The following is a 19927-nucleotide window of genomic DNA, read 5'->3' on the forward strand; positions in this document are numbered from 1 at the left end:
ATCCTTCACAGTCACAAAGGCCTTAACTACCTCATTATAACTACAAACACACGATGCTATTCACCTAACTACACTATTCGCCGCAGCTGTACTATCCTTGTCATCGCCACAGCAACCATAAAACATTTACAGGGCGCTCCGTAAATAGCGCTTCTCTAGTAACGCACCTGCAGGCATCTTACGTGTTGCGGGGGCGGCGGCTCAATCTGAGGGTGTGGGCCTGGGTGCGGCAGTGAGAGCAGGAAAGGGATAAGTGATGAAGGATAGACATCGCCCGGTTGAGTGAAGAGAAGTGTTATATTTGAACCACCCTGTATTGTGCCTACCAAATGGAGAGGGTGGAGAGACTGACTAGGAGAGTATGGGTGAGGTGGAGGAGGAGAGAGGGAGGGGAACACCGAATATGATATGAAGGAATGGATTGGGGAGATGTGAGACTGACTAGGAGAGAATGAGTGAGGTGGAGGGGAGAGGGGGAGAAGAACACCAAGGATGAGATGGAGTAATGGAGTAGAGAGAGACGTGACTATACCTGTAGCGCTGGCCAGTGTCTCTTGTGCCCCGCCCCCTACTGATGCCCCGCCCTCTTCCAGCTCTACTCGTTGCTGATTGGCTGTGATAATTCTTCTTCTTACTGACAGAATAATGAGCCTTACCACGAAATATTATCTTATGATTTACTTTTATTTTGAATTCACTTCTTTATGAAAAAGAAAGCACTAAAGTTTGCTAACTGAATCAAGAACTGTTTGAAAACCAACCTGTCTCCTCCCGCGACTGCAGCTGAGTTTTGGCGCCAAGTTCGGAGCTTGGCAATAACACATCGCAGCTGTGCCGCTATTACTATTAAACATATTACTATGTCTGGTAAGTTACTATGTCTGGTAAGTTACCATAGTATTATAACCATATTGTAATTTTCCCAATTTATTTCCATCATTAATTTCCTTAATTTGGCCATGTGGAGAGGATGGAGGGTGAAAGACTGACGAAGAGAGTGTGAGTGAGGTGGAGGGGGGAAGAGGGAGGGGGAGGCCGAGGATGAGATGGAGGGATGGGGTGAAGAGGTATATGAGAGAGGGAGGTGTGAGTTGGGAGCAGGGCAGTGAAATGGCGGGGGACAGGGAGACTTGGAGGCGATTTGTTTGTGGCCACCGCAAGCGGGATTGAGGCGTCTGGCAATAGATAGATAGATAGAATTTCCTTAATATCAGATGGGTCGAATATAGAAGCAGGAAAACGAAAGGTCACTGGCTTCGCTTCGAAATGAGAAATTTCATTCTATACACGTGAAGTCAAAGAAATATTATATAGGTGAAAGGGTTTTGTGTGTGTGTGTGTGTGTGTGTGTGTGTGTGTGTGTGTGTGTGTGTGTGTGTGTGTGTGTGTTTGGATACCAAATATAAGGGAAAAAGTCAAAACACAAAGTTCTTTGTAGAATGTGTACATTTATATTTTCATATAGGGAATCTTCGTTACTTTACAAACCTTTCAGGCCGAAGACGTTCCTTGGTACTTTTTTCCAACATCCATAACTACAAAACATTTCCTAGTTAAATGGAAAAGATATCATTGCAGTTAAGGAGTTAAATAAAAGTTTTGTTGCTTTGATTATCGACAGCGCCTGACATGTTTACCCAACACTGGCACGGCAAAGCCTACACAGGCCGACGGGTGAGTGGGCGGGGCAAAGGGGGCGGGCACAAGAGCATCAGGCAAACGCTAACAGTAATAGGAGAATGCGTGTGAGTGAGGTGGAGGGGAGAGGGGGAGGGGAACACCGAGGATGAGATGAGGGATGGAGTGGAGAGAGATATGAGGGATGGAGGAGGGTGTAAAATGGAAGCAAGTCAAATAACAGTGGACAGGGAGACGTGGAGGCGATTTGTTTGTGGCCACCCCTCACTGGATTATGGCATCTGGTTATAGACAGATAAATAGACACACACACACACACACACACGCACACACTCTAACTTAGCCTTAAACTACCATCTCTCCATCTTGAACGCTGAGTTGTAACAGCAGACTGGCACTGGAGTATGCTGCTAGTCACGGAGAAGTGCTGTGAAATAGATGTGGAGGTTTAACACTGTCTAATCCTGCCTTTGAGCTGCATGAAATAAGCTGCAAAAGGACGAAAATCTGGGCCAAGTTAAGGTGAAAAGAGTATACCAAAAAGACAGCGGTTTTCCTGTGCTGGGTACTCTCTCTCTCTCTCTCTCTCTCTCTCTCTCGTAATTAAAGGGAATTAGAGTCAGTAATTGGCTGGCTCTACTCTCTCACCCCCATAAAGTCCTGAACTTTATATGCTACAGGGAAACTAAGCGTCTCTCTCTCTCTCTCTCTCTCTCTCTCTCTGTTTCTTAATATGGTGGAAGTTGTCCTAGAACAACCCCGGTCCGTCTGGTCGAGCAGACCCATCAACCACAGGCAAGTAACCGCCCCTGCAGGACCGTCCCATACAATGTGCCCCGTTCTTCCCTTGCGACAGACAGCGCCTCGCCACGGATAAGCACGGGTAAGAGTTTGGAAGTTTGGTTTCCGGATGGACGCTACATTTGCATCTGCACGTAGTTAACAGGGGCACCAAAGTAGGCTTCACATCGTCTCGTAATTTGGCTTTATGGTTACCACCCAGCGCTGTACATGGTTTCCAAGCTTACAGGAAACCATTAGATCCGTCACTCAGTGTAATGTCATTAGATGGTTTTATGCAGATACATACATACATACATACTTACATACGGTACGATATACATACATACATACATACATACTACATACATTCAAACATACAAACATACGAGCATAAATACATTTTAATAATATCTATGTGCTTCTCTGAGTTCGTACACACACACACACACACACACACACACACACACACACACACACACTGTTCGTTTAATTACTTTTTAAAAAAATGAGGCGTACTTAGTGCTTTGTGTGTGTGTGTGTGTGTGTGTGTGTGTGTGTGTGTGTGTGTGTGTGTGTGTGTGTGTGTGTGTGTGTGTGTGTACTTAGCAGCCGGACAGACAACGAAACCCGATAGACAGAAACAGCGACAGACATACGATATATAGAAATACAGTGACAAGTAAAGAAACGGAAAAAGACAGTGATAGATAGATGGAATGTGACAGACAGAAAATTACAGCCTCTACAGATAGTGACAGAGACGGACGGTAGTAGTAGTAGTAGTAGTAGTAGTAGTAGTAGTAGTAATGGCTGTAGTCGTAATAGCTGCAGTAGTAGTAGTAGTAGTAGTAGTAGTAGTAGTAGTAGTAGTAATGGCTGTAGTCGTAATAGCTGCAGTAGTAGTAGTAGTAGTAGTAGTAGCAGTAGTAGTAGTAGTAGCAACCCCACGCTCATCCCGACATGAACCCAGTGGACTGCAAGCTGAGTCTATCCTCCTTCTGCAATCAACATCATCCTTTACAGGGATAGGGGAAGGACAGGGACGTTTGTGTGACTGGGCAGTGTAGCCACCTTGTTTTATCAGTGCCACCACGTGAAGGCGTCCCTCTCCTGCACCACAGAGATCAATAGACAGGCGTACAGAATGTTAAGGCATTGCTATCTACAGTACATCAGCTGGTGTACAGCCACTGTGAAACCCAACACTCACCCCGAGGAGAGAATGATAGCCAGACTGTATCCCCCCATGCTGGCCAAGTGTAAGAAAGGGGCTATGCAGTGAGAGCGGTGCAGTTCGGAAAGTTTCTCAAATGACCACATGTGAGTTTTGGCCTACAAGGAAGTTGAAAATATCGACACTGATAAATTTCGCAAGACCAGCATAAATCATGCTTAGAATAGATGAATGTGGTGTGAACAGAGCTCCAAAGTAGTAGTACCAAGTGTTTTTTTTATGCAAGGAAGAAGGAACCAAAGGCCAGAAGCCAGCAAACCATTCCCTCTAAGAAAAAATAAAAATAAAATAGAGAGCCAAATTCAAGATCCGTTCATTTCGAGATGCCTGTACACACTGCGTTTGAAAGACTGGAGATCATAGGATGTAGGAAATACAGACAGAGGGAGACAGTTCCAGAGTTGACCTTACTTGCTGAACAATTGCTTCGATCTGACCGTAAATATGGAATAATAGCATGCAATATTTCAGGTTTTCCGAAATATTGGTGGCCTTCGATACTGTACTTTCCACACTTACCGCAGATGGCAGCACAACACTGGTCAGCAAGTACTTGATTTAATGTTAATGCTATTGTCACGCGATATTCTTCTATTTTAAACATTATTTGTGCTAATACTTAGTTAATATTCAGTATCGAGGAGAGTGTATGTGAGTGAGGTGGAGGGGGGGAGAGGGAGGGGGAGGCCAAGGATGAGATGGAGGGATGGAGTGGAGAGGTATATGAGAGAGGGTGTGTGTGAGCTGGGAGCGGGGCAATGAAATGGCGGGGGACAGGGCGACATGGAGGCCATTTGTTTGTGGCCACCCCTTACGGGATTAAGGCGTCTGGCAATAGATAGACAGATAGATAGATAGATAATTTCAGCTTCCTCGCAGCCAAACTTGCAAGAGGTCAGTTACGGTGGGCGTGCAGTACCCGTCTTGCAACACACTCTCTCACCTCAGTTCTGTCTATTTCTATTACCTAAGTGTTAACCGATACTCTCTGGCCTTCACGTATGCAACAGGTCAAATACGGAGTTATCTTCCACAGTCTGAATTTCTCTCTGCCTATGACAAAAAGAAACGGAATGTGTCCAGACAGCTCTTGGTTTTTGCCTCTCTTTTGTGTACATATATACGAGGAAAGTGAGGAGAGGAGAGAGAGAGAGAGAGAGAGAGAGAGAGAGGATGATGATGATGTGGAGGAGGAGGAGGAGGAAAGCATGTTTTTGGGGGAAGAGTAACTTTTCCGTAGATTTCTAGCCCTTGGTTCTTTTTTTTTTCCATAAACAAATAAAATAATTTTGAGGAAGAGTAGGAGCGCCTGTAAAAAAAAAAAAAAAAAAAAAAAAGTGTGTGCAGGGAAGGTCAAGGATTTTTGTTGCCTTGAGACAGTGGACAATTGGGATCTCTTGAGGCCAACCACAGATATTGCTGCCCTACCCCCTTCACCCTTCTTTTTCTCTCCTTCTCTCTCTCCGTCTCTCCTCCTCCCTTCTCCCTCCTCCCTTGCCGCAGCCCCTCCCCCCCACTCACACACACTCTTCTTCCTCTTTCCTTCTCTCCCTCTCAGTTTCTCGCTCTTCCTCTCTTCTCTTCTCATCTTTGTCACAGCCGACCCTCTCCTTGCTTTCACCCTCTCCTCTTCTCTTTTTTTTTCTTTTTCTCTCTCTCACTCTTCGTTTCTCTCTCATTCCCTCGTTTCTTTCCTCCTTTCCTCTCCACCTCACACCATCCCATTTACTCTCTCTCTCTCTCTCTCTCTCTCTCTCTCTGTTTCCCTCTCCTTCCCTCTTCTCTTTCCTCCTTTTCTCTCCACCTCACACCATCCCACCTGTTCTCTCACCTTCCTCTTCCTCTCCTCTCCTTCTTCCCTCTCCTCCCCTCTCCTCCTCACCTCTACTGTCCTCTAATATCCTTACCTCTTCCCTTTTCCCTCTTCCTCTCTCCTCGTCTCTCCTCTCCTCTCCCCTCCTCTTTATCCTCCTCATCACTCCACTCCTGTTCTCTCCTCTCTCCTCTTTCCTCCATTTCCCCTGAACATCCACACTGCATTTTCCACTCTGCAAGGCTTGGTGGATGAGTTTGGGAGAGTGTGTAAGAAACGGAATCTAAAGGTGAATGTAGGGAAGAGTAAAGTGATGGTCTTTGAGAGAGGTGAAGTCAGTGAATGTACAGTGAGGTTGGATGGTGAGGAAATGGAAAATGTGAGTACGTTTAAGTACTTGGGTAGTGTGATGAGTAAGGATGGAAGTTTGGACGGCGAAGTGCTTAAAAGGGTACAGCAAGGAAGAAAGGTTGTTGGTTCCTTGAGAGCAGTGATAAGAAACAGGGAAGTGAGCATGGAAGTGAAAAAGTTACTACATGACAGTATTGTGATACCAACTCTAACGTATGGAAGTGAGGCTTGGACGTTGTTGGAAGGACACAAGTCAAGAGTGAGAGCAGTGGAAATGAGTTATTTAAGAGGAGCCTGTGGAGTCACATGGAGAGACAGGCTGACAAATGAGGATATAAAGAAGCGTTGTGGTGTGGATGTGGATGTGATAGGAAGCGTTAGAAGGAACACACTGAGGTGGTTTTGCCATGTGGAGAGGATGGAGGGTGAGAGAAAGAACGAGGAGAGTGTATGTGAGTGAGGTGGAGGGGGGAGAGGGAGGGGGAGGCCGAGGATGAGATGGAGGAATGGAGTGGAGAGGTATATGAGAGAGGGGGGTGTGAGTTGGGAGCAGGGCAGTGAAATGGTGGGGGACAGGGTGACGTGGAGACAATTTGTTTGTGGCCGCCCCATACGGGATTGAGGCTTCTGGCAATAGATATACAGATGGTCTACAGACGCCCCGTGAACTCAACGTACCCGTACACAATGTCATGCCGTAGTTATTTATTTATTCAGTTTTTGTTTTTACTTTACTACTTTCTCCCTCAGGTTATTCATACTGGTAGCTTATAGATAAAGTATTACAGAATGTAACTTTTCCTTTTCAGTCTTTCCTATGAAATTTCCATGTCAGTTTTTCTATGCTGCATGGTGGTTTTTCTCACATTTTCTTACCAGTTTTAACTGGAGAGTTTGTACAGTAGAGTTAGATCTCGTAGTCATAATCTACACTGTAACAAACAGCCTCGAAAGGACCATAAGGTCTGTTGCTGTTTGCATTCCTTTGTACTCCTTTGTATTCCCTCCTCTCACCTCCTTTTACTTTGCTTTTCGCTCCTTTCCTCTCGTCATTTTCTTCCTCTTCGCTTCTTTCCTCCTCCTCCTCCTCCTCCTCCTCCTCCCCCTCTCTCTTCTCCCCACACCTCTCCTCTCGCTTTCTTCTCGCCACCCTCTATCCGTCTCTTTTTTTATCTGTTTGGCGGTCTGTTGATCTATTTAGCTATCTGCCTATCTATATTTTTAACTATATATTATACATAAACTCTCTCTCTCTCTCTCTCTCTCTCTCTCTCTCTCTCTCTCTCTCTCTCTCTATATATATATATATATATATATATATATATATATATATATATATATATATATGTGGGCCTCCGTGTCCAAAGGAGGTCAAGTGCCGGCCCTGCCAGTTTTGTGATAGCACCAGAGAGCACTAGTTTAACCCTTCCTCTGATGGTTGGATGTGGAAATGACCCCCTTCCGACACTGGACATAGGGTTGAGAGTCGTATTTCATTCAACATTGCCACGTCCAAACCTGCACGCAACTGCCTTGGCTTAAGGCAAACTCCGCGTCCAAAGGCTAGCATGTCCAGTGTAGTGAGTGCGGCGGAGGTGGTGGTGGTGGTGGGGTAGGTGTCTGTGCAGGTGGAGTTTGTGTTCCTGAAGTCCGGCCACTCATACATGCCCTGTGATTGGGCCTTCAGCAACATCGAAAAGAAGATCAGGAAGACGAACTACCTGCCAAGTACTAACGATTATGCAGATGTAATAGCATCGGCTGTAACAAGGAAAATCCCCATTGTGCCTGGATGGACGACGGATTATGGATAATGAAGAACGACTGTGGCACTACATGGTACAATAGTGTCACACCTCACCTGCCCTGACCACCCCAGTTGACGACCCTGGCCTGGATATTGGAAGACGGAGTATGGATAACGGAGGAAAACTATGGCACTACATGGCACTACTGGCACTGTACTGCATTCTTCACTACTAATGGGTGACTGTGGGCATTAATTTTGTGTAAAGAGATATAGAAAGTGTTAATGTGTGTGGGGGAAGAGGAGGATTGTTGTGTGGGGCTGTATTATTGCTAGTAGTGGTAGTAGTAGTAGTAGTAGTAATTGGATCATTTTTGTCCGGTATTTTTATGATGCTTTTATGCTGCCCATGCTATCGACTATTGTTAACAATATTAATATTGATATTATTGTAATATTTCGCAACAGGAGATGCTTGTAAAGTTCAATAAGGGTGCAACATTATACAACTGTAACAACAAGCAATAGATACATTATTTTCCACCAAATTCATTATCATCTATCAGATTCATACACTTCAGGTGTTAAGCCGTAATTTGATACCAAAATGAGCACTGGACGTCAATAACTAACGAAATTACAGTTGCAAACACTTTGTTGACCTTTACAAGCCTCTCCTGTAAAATTTTATTTTTGGTGCCTGACCCCCTTTGGATGCAGAGGCCCACATATATATATATATATGTCACGGGGTTTTTATAATATCAGGGTAATTTTGATATAAATGGTTAAATATTATTTAAATTGATAATAATATTCAATAATATTGAAGAGCAGAGACAATGATTGTCTTGCTACATCAAGCAACGATTACTTTACGCTGGCTTAGCACGATTCTCTGAGAACGAGAATTCATAAACTTTCTCAACAGTACTCAGCAGAGACTAATTACTCACAATTGCTGAATTACTGTACTGTTAGCCTCTGGAGAAAGTTACATCACCCCTGACAATAAATAACTAATACTAATAATAATAACATCAGGTTCTTGCTGATGCATTAACTCCTGGCACAACGGATTTTAAGTTAATACAACAAGACTGGTCTAAGTACCAGTTATGAATAGTAAACGTTTATGCAAGCTAGGAGCTGTATGGAAAATAAGCTTAATTATGGAGAAATGAAACAAGATTTTTACTCTACATTAAGCTCAAGAAATAGAACTGTTAAATTTATTAATCACAAAAATAAATTTAACATTACATTTCAAATCAAATTAAATGAGACGCACTCGCTCACTCGCACAAAAGCTAAATACTTACGCCTAGGAAAAACACCTTAACTAAGCTCTTAAAACTAGGAAATACACAAAGGAAATACCAGTCGATGAATACTTTGTATCACCCAGGGGGTGGGAGTTTGAAGAAACTGATACTCTGTGGAGCTTGGGATGCTAGCTGACCTCTCTTCACTTCTGAGCACAGTACCTCTCTCCGTCAAAGCCGCCACTAGACTGAATTCAAATAATGCCTAAGCAGGACGCACAGGCCACCGGAAGAAGGCGTGGCTAACGGTTGAATGAAGCAGAGGCAAACGATAAAGAAATAATTGTATCGCTCAGTAGCGCACTTAGTGACGTGCATTAAATCGGTCACTTTTTGAAAACGGTGACGAATTATTTGAAAAGTATACCCCGGAATGGAGAGAGAAACGGTTAACTGAGCGATACACAGTGAGTTTTCCACTAATAGTTCGTGGCTTCTCACAAAAAGGAAATGTCGCGAATTGATTCGTGACATTACGCCCCATGAAAATTAAATCTTTCTTCCTTCAGAAGAAAGATTTCAATATACATACATATAAATCCTAACTCAGTCACACAAGATTCACACTGTGGTGTGTGTGCTATCCTGCTACAGGAGAAAGTCGCAGTCGTCAGTGAGCGAAAACCTCGTATTTACGTTAATAGAAGCAAGCTTGAGGGAAAAACTCCGTGACGACGGTGAAAATCCTGTACTCAGGTCAAACTGAGCGAAAATTCGCTACATTTACACTGACAACTAATTGTTGTGTAGCGTGGTGTATGTAATACACAGTGTAGGTGTGACAGTTGTAGTGTAACTGTACCTACGTGTAAAATGACACAGTAAATAATATATGGCGATGACGAAGGCAGAGGAGAAGAGGTGGCAGCGTGCGGCAGACGATCGGCTGGCCCGCACAGCAAAACTGCTACACCCATTGCTGAACCTGCAAAACCAATTGAGGTGGAGCATCAAAAGTGTCAATGGGACAAAATTCTTATTATGTTACAATTACTCTCTCTGGCTAGCAGTCAGTACATGCTATGAAAAGTACGCTCGAGGTCGCCATTAATTTTAGCACACGATTATGGTCGGCAAGTTGAGAATCCCTGTGCAAACTCGGGTCTTCCATAGCCTCGAACTGCACACGGGTCCTCAACCTGTGCCTTAACCTACAATACTTATATTAATCTCGGGAAGCTGAGAATCCTTGTGCAAACTTGGGTCTTCCATAGCCTCAAGTCGCCTCTGCGGAGTTCTCTCTCGAACTTCCCCCTTAACCTACAGTACAATACTTATATTAGTACCGGGAAGCTGAGAATCCTTGTGCAAACTTGGGTCTTCTATAGCCTCAAGTCGCCTCTGCGGAATTCTCACTTCCCCCTTAACCTACAGTACAATACTTATGTTAGTACCGGGAAGCTGAGAATCCTTGTGCAAACTTGGGTCTTCCATAGCCTCAAGTCGCCACTGCGGAGTTCTCTCTCGAACTTCCCCCTTAACCTACAGTACTTCTATTAGTACTGGGAAGCTGAGAATCCTTATGCAAACTTGGGTCTTCCATAGCCTCAAGTCGCCACTGCGGAGTTCTCTCTCGAACTTCCCCCTTAACCTACAGTACTTCTATTAGTACCAGGAAGCTGAGAATCCTTATGCAAACTTGGGTCTTCCATAGCCTCAAGTTGCCACTGCGGAGTTCTCTCTCGAACTTCCCCCTTAACCTACAGTACTTATATTAGTATCGGGGAGCTGAGAATCCTTATGCAAACTTGGGTCTTCCATAGCCTCAAGTCGCCTCTCAACTTCCCCCTTAACTTACGGTACATAATATGTATGTACAGGCCCTGGACATAATGTGTCCTGTGGGGCCAATGGGCGAGACGTCAGGTCTGCACCCACTTCACCACTACCCTGTCTCTCAACTGACTCAGAGATTACAGGTGTGGTTATGAACGGCACAGGAAGGACATGTCCCTGATCAGTGGTGATACTTTGGCACACACTGCAGGAACGGACAAAACTATCTATGTCTCGTCCCATCCCTGGCCAGAAAAAGTCAGCTCGGATACGGCCCTGGGTCTTCCTTTTGCCCATGTGACCTCCTGAGACTGAACAATGACCCCATTGTAACACTGCTAGGCGGTACTTGGCGGGAACGACAAACTGCAGTCGAACCTCGCCCTCGGGTGTTCGTGACTCACGGTAGAGCCGTCCTTGTTTACGAAGGAACTTGGCTCGACCTCCCCGTGAATACTTTATCACTCGACCCTTTTGTTTGTTCCGCACGGTAGCAAGTGTCGGGTCAGAATGTTGTTCTTGTACAACAAGTTGACTACACATCAGATCTTGCGGCGATTCAATGATCACTGGGGTGACACAGTGTGGAGCCTCAGCCATGGCTTGTGTTACCGCAGCAGCCGAAGTCTGAGTAGCGTCATCATCGGAGCAACTATCCTTGGCTCCTTGAATATTGCCTACTATCAAGTCAAATAGAGGCTCTGGCATGACAACTGCAAGTGTCGTACCAGTATAAAATGGAGATGCCACCTGGATACATGCCTCAGGGGAACAATCTCACTGATCCATCAATAAGGCTTACATGGATCTGTCGACCTGTATACTGCTCAGGCCGAACTAGACTCTGCTTAACAGAGCAACCTGAGGAACCATTGTCTCTCAGGACCTTCACAGGAATGTCTCCCACAAACCCTGGCTGAACAAGGAAGGTACTGTCACCTGTGGGAGGGCCTGTGGAGGAAGCAGCTAGCCACTCATGAGGCTGCTGAATTGATGTGGCAAACATTGTGCCTTGAAGGTTATATTGGGGAGATGGAACATTGGCCATCTGTGGAGGGGGTTCACTGTCACTGTGGGACTAGTGAACTGTGGGGAAGTACCCACACTGGTAGGGACGTGACCACCAGGCTGCTGCTGAGGAATGAAGGCTGCATTCGCTTCCTGCCTCTTTTGAGCTAGTGGTGAAAAAGTTTGTCTCGACGGTTGGTTGCGTGGCTGATACTGCTGCTGGTTAGGGTACTTGTTGTATCTTTTCCACTCAGGTTTCTGAGTGTTTTGCCCCTGGTCCTTCCACTGCGGTTTTGGACCTTGGCCATTACTCTGAGAATGGCCTTGTTGCTGGGATTCAGTCTGAGACGGCTTCCCAGACTTGGCAGTATCTTTTCTGCTCCAGGTGTTTTGCTTACGAGCTTGATACCCGTATGCAGTAAAGAATGCGTCAGCCTTCTCTGCCATTTGGCTGGCATCTTTCACCTGGCAGATCTTAAGCTGTGCTATGAGCTCAGCAGGCCATGACCTCTCTAGCTGTGTACGCAGCATAAGGTCAATTATCCCCTCACGCGTGGAAGGAGTTTCATCTTTCTCCATCCACTCATTTAAATAAGCTGTGAGACGATCAAGGAACTGAACAGCTGTCTCCTTGTCTTGGAGACGAGCTCGCATGAACTGAACTTTGGCGTCGTCTACTGTGAGACCATACGCCTTAATGAGTGCAGCTTTCATCATCTCATATGTGAGATTGTCTCCACGAATTCTGTGGAGAATATCGAGGGCAGGGCCCTCAAATAAACTAAGAAATTGGATCCGCTTAGCTGCCTCATCCAGTTGATACATGTCTGCCATGTCCTCAAAACGAGCTATGTACGGCTCGATTCGCTCGCTTTCCTTGTATGAAGGAAGCTTGATGCGTGGGGTCGCCAGGACATGTGCAGGGAGAAAGCTCGTGGAGCTTGGACCAACTGCAGCAGACGTGTCTGAAGCCAAGGAATCTCGCTTGAGCTTCAGCACTTCAAGTTCATGTTTTTCTCGTGCTTCTCGCTCGGCACGTTCGTGTTCTCGTTCTTTGTCTCGCTGTTCACGCTCGTATTCGCGCTGTTCTCGCTCGCATTCGCGCTGAATCTTACGCTCTTCACGGGCATCATTCTCGCGCTGCTGTTCCTGATTATGCCGTGAGAGTATATACTCTTTAATTTCGGTTGGGTCCGAAAGACCCATATCTTTGGCTTCCTGTAAAAATACAGTAGTAGCCATGGCGCTAATTTATTAAGCAAACCGAAATTGAGTACTGACTGCTTAGCGACGAATACTAATAAACAAAAGTAAAGAGTACAGACACAAGCTAGTGGTGACCAGTCTTATCTAGTTAACTGGCAAAGAATAAATCAAAAATGTAAATGACTGGGAAGACTCAATAATAAACAGAATGGTACGGCGACTTCCCAGGAGCGAATAAAATCGTCTGGCGTTACCAAGAATAAACTAGAGTTAAGTACTCTATGGATTGATAAAGCAAAATTCACTTGCTAAATTAAGGGTAAACACCAGTAAGCTTGTGCCTATAAACTTTAATGATAAATACCTAAATATGAATGAGTGAGCACTATCTCGTGAATAGCTTTAGAGCTAGGAGTTAATATCCTGGCGAGGTCGCCAATTGTCACGGGGTTTTTATAATATCAGGGTAATTTTGATATAAATGGTTAAATATTATTTAAATTGATAATAATATTCAATAATATTGAAGAGCAGAGACAATGATTGTCTTGCTACATCAAGCAACGATTACTTTACGCTGGCTTAGCACGATTCTCTGAGAACGAGAATTCATAAACTTTCTCAACAGTACTCAGCAGAGACTAATTACTCACAATTGCTGAATTACTGTACTGTTAGCCTCTGGAGAAAGTTACATCACCCCTGACAATAAATAACTAATACTAATAATAATAACATCAGGTTCTTGCTGATGCATTAACTCCTGGCACAACGGATTTTAAGTTAATACAACAAGACTGGTCTAAGTACCAGTTATGAATAGTAAACGTTTATGCAAGCTAGGAGCTGTATGGAAAATAAGCTTAATTATGGAGAAATGAAACAAGATTTTTACTCTACATTAAGCTCAAGAAATAGAACTGTTAAATTTATTAATCACAAAAATAAATTTAACATTACATTTCAAATCAAATTAAATGAGACGCACTCACTCACTCGCACAAAAGCTAAATACTTACGCCTAGGAAAAACACCTTAACTAAGCTCTTAAAACTAGGAAATACACAAAGGAAATACCAGTCGATGAATACTTTGTATCACCCAGGGGGTGGGAGTTTGAAGAAACTGATACTCTGTGGAGCTTGGGATGCTAGCTGACCTCTCTTCACTTCTGAGCACAGTACCTCTCTCCGTCAAAGCCGCCACTAGACTGAATTCAAATAATGCCTAAGCAGGACGCACAGGCCACCGGAAGAAGGCGTGGCTAACGGTTGAATGAAGCAGAGGCAAACGATAAAGAAATAATTGTATCGCTCAGTAGCGCACTTAGTGACGTGCATTAAATCGGTCACTTTTTGAAAACGGTGACGAATTATTTGAAAAGTATACCCCGGAATGGAGAGAGAAACGGTTAACTGAGCGATACACAGTGAGTTTTCCACTAATAGTTCGTGGCTTCTCACAAAAAGGAAATGTCGCGAATTGATTCGTGACAATATATATATATATATATATATATATATATATATATATATATATTGTTACATAGCCTATGATTTCATCATCCTTTGTGTAATTCTAACGCACAGTATGCTGCATGTTTGATCACGAGCGTGTTCTGCCTCAGTTCCTCCCTTCTACCGTTATAGTAGAGTAAGTCGTCATTTCTGGAGTTCAGAGCAGGATTGTCAACTCTTTGTCCCCATGGCTTCATTTGTGCGTCCTTCTTACAAGTTGTATCAAGCTCTGCCGGCCCCTATATAATGAGCTTAGTCTCTGCATCATTGCCACTTAGATCTGCTCCTCATTTTGTTCACATCTCTGTCCTCCCCTGTACAGTTATTATTATAGTGAGTGCTCAAGAAATCTCCAAACACCTAGCAGCTGTGTGTAATTTGAGTATAACTGTTGTTGCATTTTTTCTTGTACTGTGTAGCATAAGGTTAATTCTTAGGCCTAGTGAGGTTCTCGTAATTAATGTAAAATTTGGAAGTCAGTCATCATTAATAATACTTTGTATCTGTAATAATTTATCTTGCATTAACTGAGCATTACACAGTGTATTTTCATTTTATCAGGGCTGACTTAGATAAATTTACTCTTGCTAATTTCGTGTTAATAGAGGCTATTGCAGTTAACCATATATTTAACCTGTTTTTGCCATTACATTATCCTTATGAGTCCTGAATGTTTTGTTGTTAGTTTGAGCATTAAACTTTAACTTGTAATTTTACCTAACTCTTTTGTTTTGAACCTGGAACTTTACAGGACAGTAGTGATTTTTAGTATTCTCACTTAAAGTGTACATTATCTTTCTCTGTTCCGTAACATAAATTTGGCGACCTCTTATCAGGATATTCAGGATATTATCATAAGGATATTGCTTGATATTTTGTGACTGTGATTTATTACTACACTTGATGAAGCCAAAGATTTTTTGTCAAATGTGCAAACAGTGTGTGATGTAGAAAACAGAACAAAGAATGAACTTAAGCTTGTTGCTCAACAATTGGGAATTGCAGTTCACTCTGATCATTCTAAAGATCAAATTATTGGCATGATTAATAAAAGCTTGTTTAATGTAACTCCTCCAAATGAGCAAACACAGATTGAATTAGCTAAGTTACAGCTAGCCCTGCAGGAGGCTCGTGTTAAGGAGGCTGAATTTCAAGCACGTGCTAAGGAGGCTGAGTCTCAGGCTAAGCAGGCGGAATCTCAGGCTCGTATTCAGGAGGCTGAATTTCAAGCAAGTGCTAAGGAGGCTGAATTTCAGGCCCGTTCTAAGGAGGCTGAGGCACAAGTTGAAATTGCTAGGATTCAGGCAGACCATGAGTATCGCATGAAACAAGGTGGAACTGGATCATCTAGCTCTGATGATTTTGATGTGGCTAAAAATGTTAAACTTGTCCCTCCTTTTAATGAATCTGATTTAACAAAGTATTTTCAGTTGTTTGAGAGGGTAGCTACAGGTTTTAATTGGCCCAAACAGTATTGGCCAGTACTCCTTCAAACTGTTCTCACCGGTAAAGCTCAAGTAACTTATGCATCTTTGCCTCAGGATCAATCTGATAATTATGATGTAGTTAAGAGCTTGATTCTTAAGGCCTATGAGCTTGTTCCTGAAGCCTATAGAGTAAAATTTAGGACAACTTACAAGCAAGATAAGCAATCCCATGTTGAGTATGCAAAAATCAAAGAAGATCTGTTAGAGCAGTGGTTAAATTCTAAGTATGTGGATTCTGATTTTGGTAAATTTAAGCAGATGATTTTGCTGGAGGACTTCAAGAGGTGTATTTATAAAGATGTAAGCCTATATCTTGATGAGAAAAGAATAGATAATTTGTCTGATGCTGCAGTTTTAGCTGATGAATATGTTCTCACTCACAAGAGATATTCTAAAAAAAAAGGGAAAGCTGAGAGTAAGTACGTTGCCTCTACTCAGAGTACAGGTAACAGGAAAGAGAATAAGGGTGATGTTTCTCAGGAAGTAAATACCAGCTTCACCTCTAGATTTCAGAAAAGTCTATCTATCTATCTATTGCCAGACGCCTCAATCCCGTTTGGGGTGGCCACAAACAAATCGCCTCTAAGTCGCCCTGTCCCCCGCCATTTCACTACCCTGCTCCCAACTCACACCCCCCTCTCTCATATACCTCTCCACCCCATCCCTCCATCTCATCCTCGGTCTCCCCCTCCCTCTTCCACCCTCCACCTCACTCACATACACTCTCTTCGTCAGTCTTTCACCCTCCATCCTCTCCACATGGCCAAACCACCTCAGTGTGTTCCTCACAACGCTTCCTATCACATCCACATCAACACCACAACGCTCCTTTATATCCTCATTCGTCAGCCTGTCTCTCCACGTGACTCCACAAGCTCCTCTTAAATAACTCATTTCCACTGCTCTCACTCTTGACTTGTGTCCTTCCAACAACGTCCAAGCTTCACTTCCGTACGTTAGAGTTGGTATCACAATACTGTCATGTAGTAACTTTTTTACTTCCATGCTCACTTCCCTGTTTCTTATCACTGCTTTCAAGGAACCAGCAACCTTTCTTCCCTGCTGTACCCTTTCAAGCACTTCACCCTCCAAACCTCCATCCTTACTCATCACACTACCCAAATACTTAAACGTACTCACATTTTCCAATTCCTCACCATCCAACCTCGCTATGCATTCATTGACTTCACCTCTCTCAAAGACCATCACTTTACTCTTCCCTACATTCACCTTTAGGTTCCGTTTCTTACACACTCTCTCAAACTCATCCACCAAGCCTTGCAGCTCCCCTTCATCTTCACTCAACAACACAGTATCATCTGCAAACAACAGTACAGGGAGTTTCCAAACACTATCCTCTCTCACCAGGGCCACTCCAACATCCACTACCCTACCTTGTACCTCTTTTATTACCCCATCCATGTACAGATTGAACAACCATGGAGACATGACACATCCCTGTTTCAAACCAACTTTCAAAGAGAAAAATTCACTTAGTTCACCATCCACACGCACTGCAGCCTTAGCACCATCATACATACTCTTCACAGCATTCAACAACTTCCCATCTACTCCATATATTCTTAACACTTTCCACAATCCTTGTCTATCCACCCTGTCATATGCTTTCTCCAAATCCATGAAAGCCGCATACAACTTCTTTCCCTTCTCTAGAAACTTTTCCACTAAAGATCTAAGAATGAATATCTGATCTACACAACCTCTTCCCTTCCTAAAGCCTCCCTGTTCTTCTCCAACTAATTTCTCTGTTCTTTCTCTAACTCTGTCTATAAGTATCCTACCATACACTTTTCCTATTATACTAAGAAGACAAATGCCCCTATGAGAAATGTTTCAGGAGACAGCGTGAGGTGAACAAAAAGGAGTCTGTAAATATTCAGTCAATTGGTCTAGTGTCCACTCTTGAGAGTTCCCAGAATTCTTTAACTGAGTTAACTGAACCTGCTTTGAGGGGTAACTTAAATTCTCATGATGGAGCTCCTCTTTTGAGCAGTAACGTGGGTGACACTCTCAAGAGGTCATGTGCTAATTTCCTGTCTGATGGTTTTGTCAGTCCTCTGGACAGTAATGACAGGAAATCAGTTCCAATATATCGTGATACAGGTGCTTGCCAATCCCTTATGCTGACCAGTGTTCTAGGCTCTAATGTTAATTCCTCTGATGAAACTGTAATCTTACAAGATGTAGGGAATAATTACTTCTCTGTCCCTCTGTGCAGAGTGAATTTAGAGTCTGGTTTTGTTAATGGTTCTGTTATGGTTGGGTTGGTTGAGACACTCCCAATGTCAGGTGTAACTATCTTACTTGGAAATGATATTGGTGGAAGTCAAGTGTGTCCAGCTCCTCAGTTGTCTAGTGAACCAGTGGCTGCGTCCCAGGATTGTGATGTCCCTGATGTGTTCCCTGCATGTGCTGTCACTAGGGCTAAATCTAAAGTTACTGGTGATTTAGAGGATAATGATGATGATGATGTTATCCTAGCTCATACTTTTCTTGCTAATTTGGACCACTCACCAGATGAGGCAGTACCCCGTAGTGTTGATAATTTGTCTTGTCAAGAGTTGGTTGAGTTGCAGGTTGCTGACCCTGAGTTGAAAGGTCTTGCTAACTCTGCTTGCAGTGAGGAAGAGTCAACTGGTGCTTCTACTTGTTATTATATAAAGTCAGGAGTACTTATGAGGAAGTGGAGACCCCAAACAGCATCAGCCGACTGTGAATGGGAGGTTGTACATCAAGTTGTCATCCCTCGTGTTTGTGGGCAGGATATCATTAGAGTGGCTCATGATTCCAGTTTGGCAGGACACCTTGGAGTGAGGAAGACTGTGGCACGCATTTTGAAACACTTCTACTGGCTCAGGTATCTTCAGGGATGTTTCCTGGTATTGTAAGTCTTGTCACACCTGTGAAGTTGTGGGGAAGTGTAATCAGACCGAAAAGGTTGCACCTCTAATTCCCATTCCTCCTTTTGAGGTGCCTTTCACCCGTGTGTTGGTGGATATTGTGGGCCCTCTTCCTAAGACTTCTTCAGGATTTTCTTATGTGTTGACCCTGATTGATATGGCTACTCGTTATCCTGAAGCCATTCCACTTAGAAATATCTCAGCAAAAACGTGGTTAAGGAAATGCTAGGGTTCTTCACAAAGTTTGGTCTGCCCAAGGAGGTACAGTCAGACCGGGGAAGTAATTTCATGTCGAATGTTTTCAAGCAGTCTCTGAAAGAGTTGGGCATCACCCAGATCACGTCTTCAGCTTACCATCCCCAGACCCAAGGAGTGTTGGAGAGATATCATCAAACACTCAAATCGATGCTCAAGAAATACTGTTTCGAACATCAGAAAGACTGGGATAAAGGTCTTCCATTCGTTGTGTTTGCCGCAAGAGAATCTCCAAATGAATCACTGGGCTTCTCACCTTTTGAACTACTGTTTGGCCATGAAGTAAGAGGACCCCTTAAGCTACTCAAGGAATGCTGGCTGTCGGAGGAAGATGACGTCAACCTGCTGGAGTATCTGATGAAGTTCAAAGAACGGCTGTCCACTGCTTTACAGCTGGCGAGAGAGAATTTAGGAGCTGCTCAGGAGAAGATGAAGACTTGGTATGATAAGAAGTCCAGGTTACGCCACTTTCAGCCAGGAGATCAGGTTTTGATTCTGCTACCGGTGCATGGGCAACCTCTTCAAGCCAAGTTTAGTGGTCCTTATTTCGTGGAGAAGAAACTTAGTGATGTCAACTATGTCATCGCCACACCAGATCGTAGAAAGAACAAGCAACTTTGTCACATCAACATGCTAAAAATATATCACAGGCGGGACGAAAATAATCCAGTCTGCACTGTAGCTGTTCCACCCGAGTCTGCAAGTGAAGCTCTCCCATGCAGCATGAGCCTGAGTGATAGTTTGGGGAAGAATCCTGATATCATGAATGATCTCTAGACTAAGCTTTCTCATCTACCTCCCGAGGAAAGGCAGGAGTTTTCGGCATTACTGGAGGAGTACCCGCAAGTGTTCCGTGCCACTCCAGG

At 43.8% G+C, this 19927-nt stretch overlaps 1 protein-coding gene across 1 annotated transcript in view; it reads right to left on the reverse strand.

Annotated features, from left to right (window-relative positions):
* The window catches only part of LOC145411918 (heparan sulfate glucosamine 3-O-sulfotransferase 6-like), an 88976-nt gene that overhangs the window by 57957 nt on the left and 11092 nt on the right, over positions 1 to 19927 (reverse strand). Inside the window, exon 3 of the mRNA XM_080281888.1 lies at positions 16543 to 16549. Coding sequence (XP_080138014.1) covers positions 16543 to 16549 — 7 coding nt within the window. The remainder of the gene's footprint in view (positions 1 to 16542; positions 16550 to 19927) is intronic.

This window comes from Coenobita brevimanus, chromosome 91 (genome assembly GCF_032717465.1).
Source record: "Coenobita brevimanus isolate Jiangsu-jjx chromosome 91, ASM3271746v2, whole genome shotgun sequence".
Taxonomy (NCBI): Eukaryota; Metazoa; Arthropoda; class Malacostraca; order Decapoda; family Coenobitidae; genus Coenobita; species Coenobita brevimanus.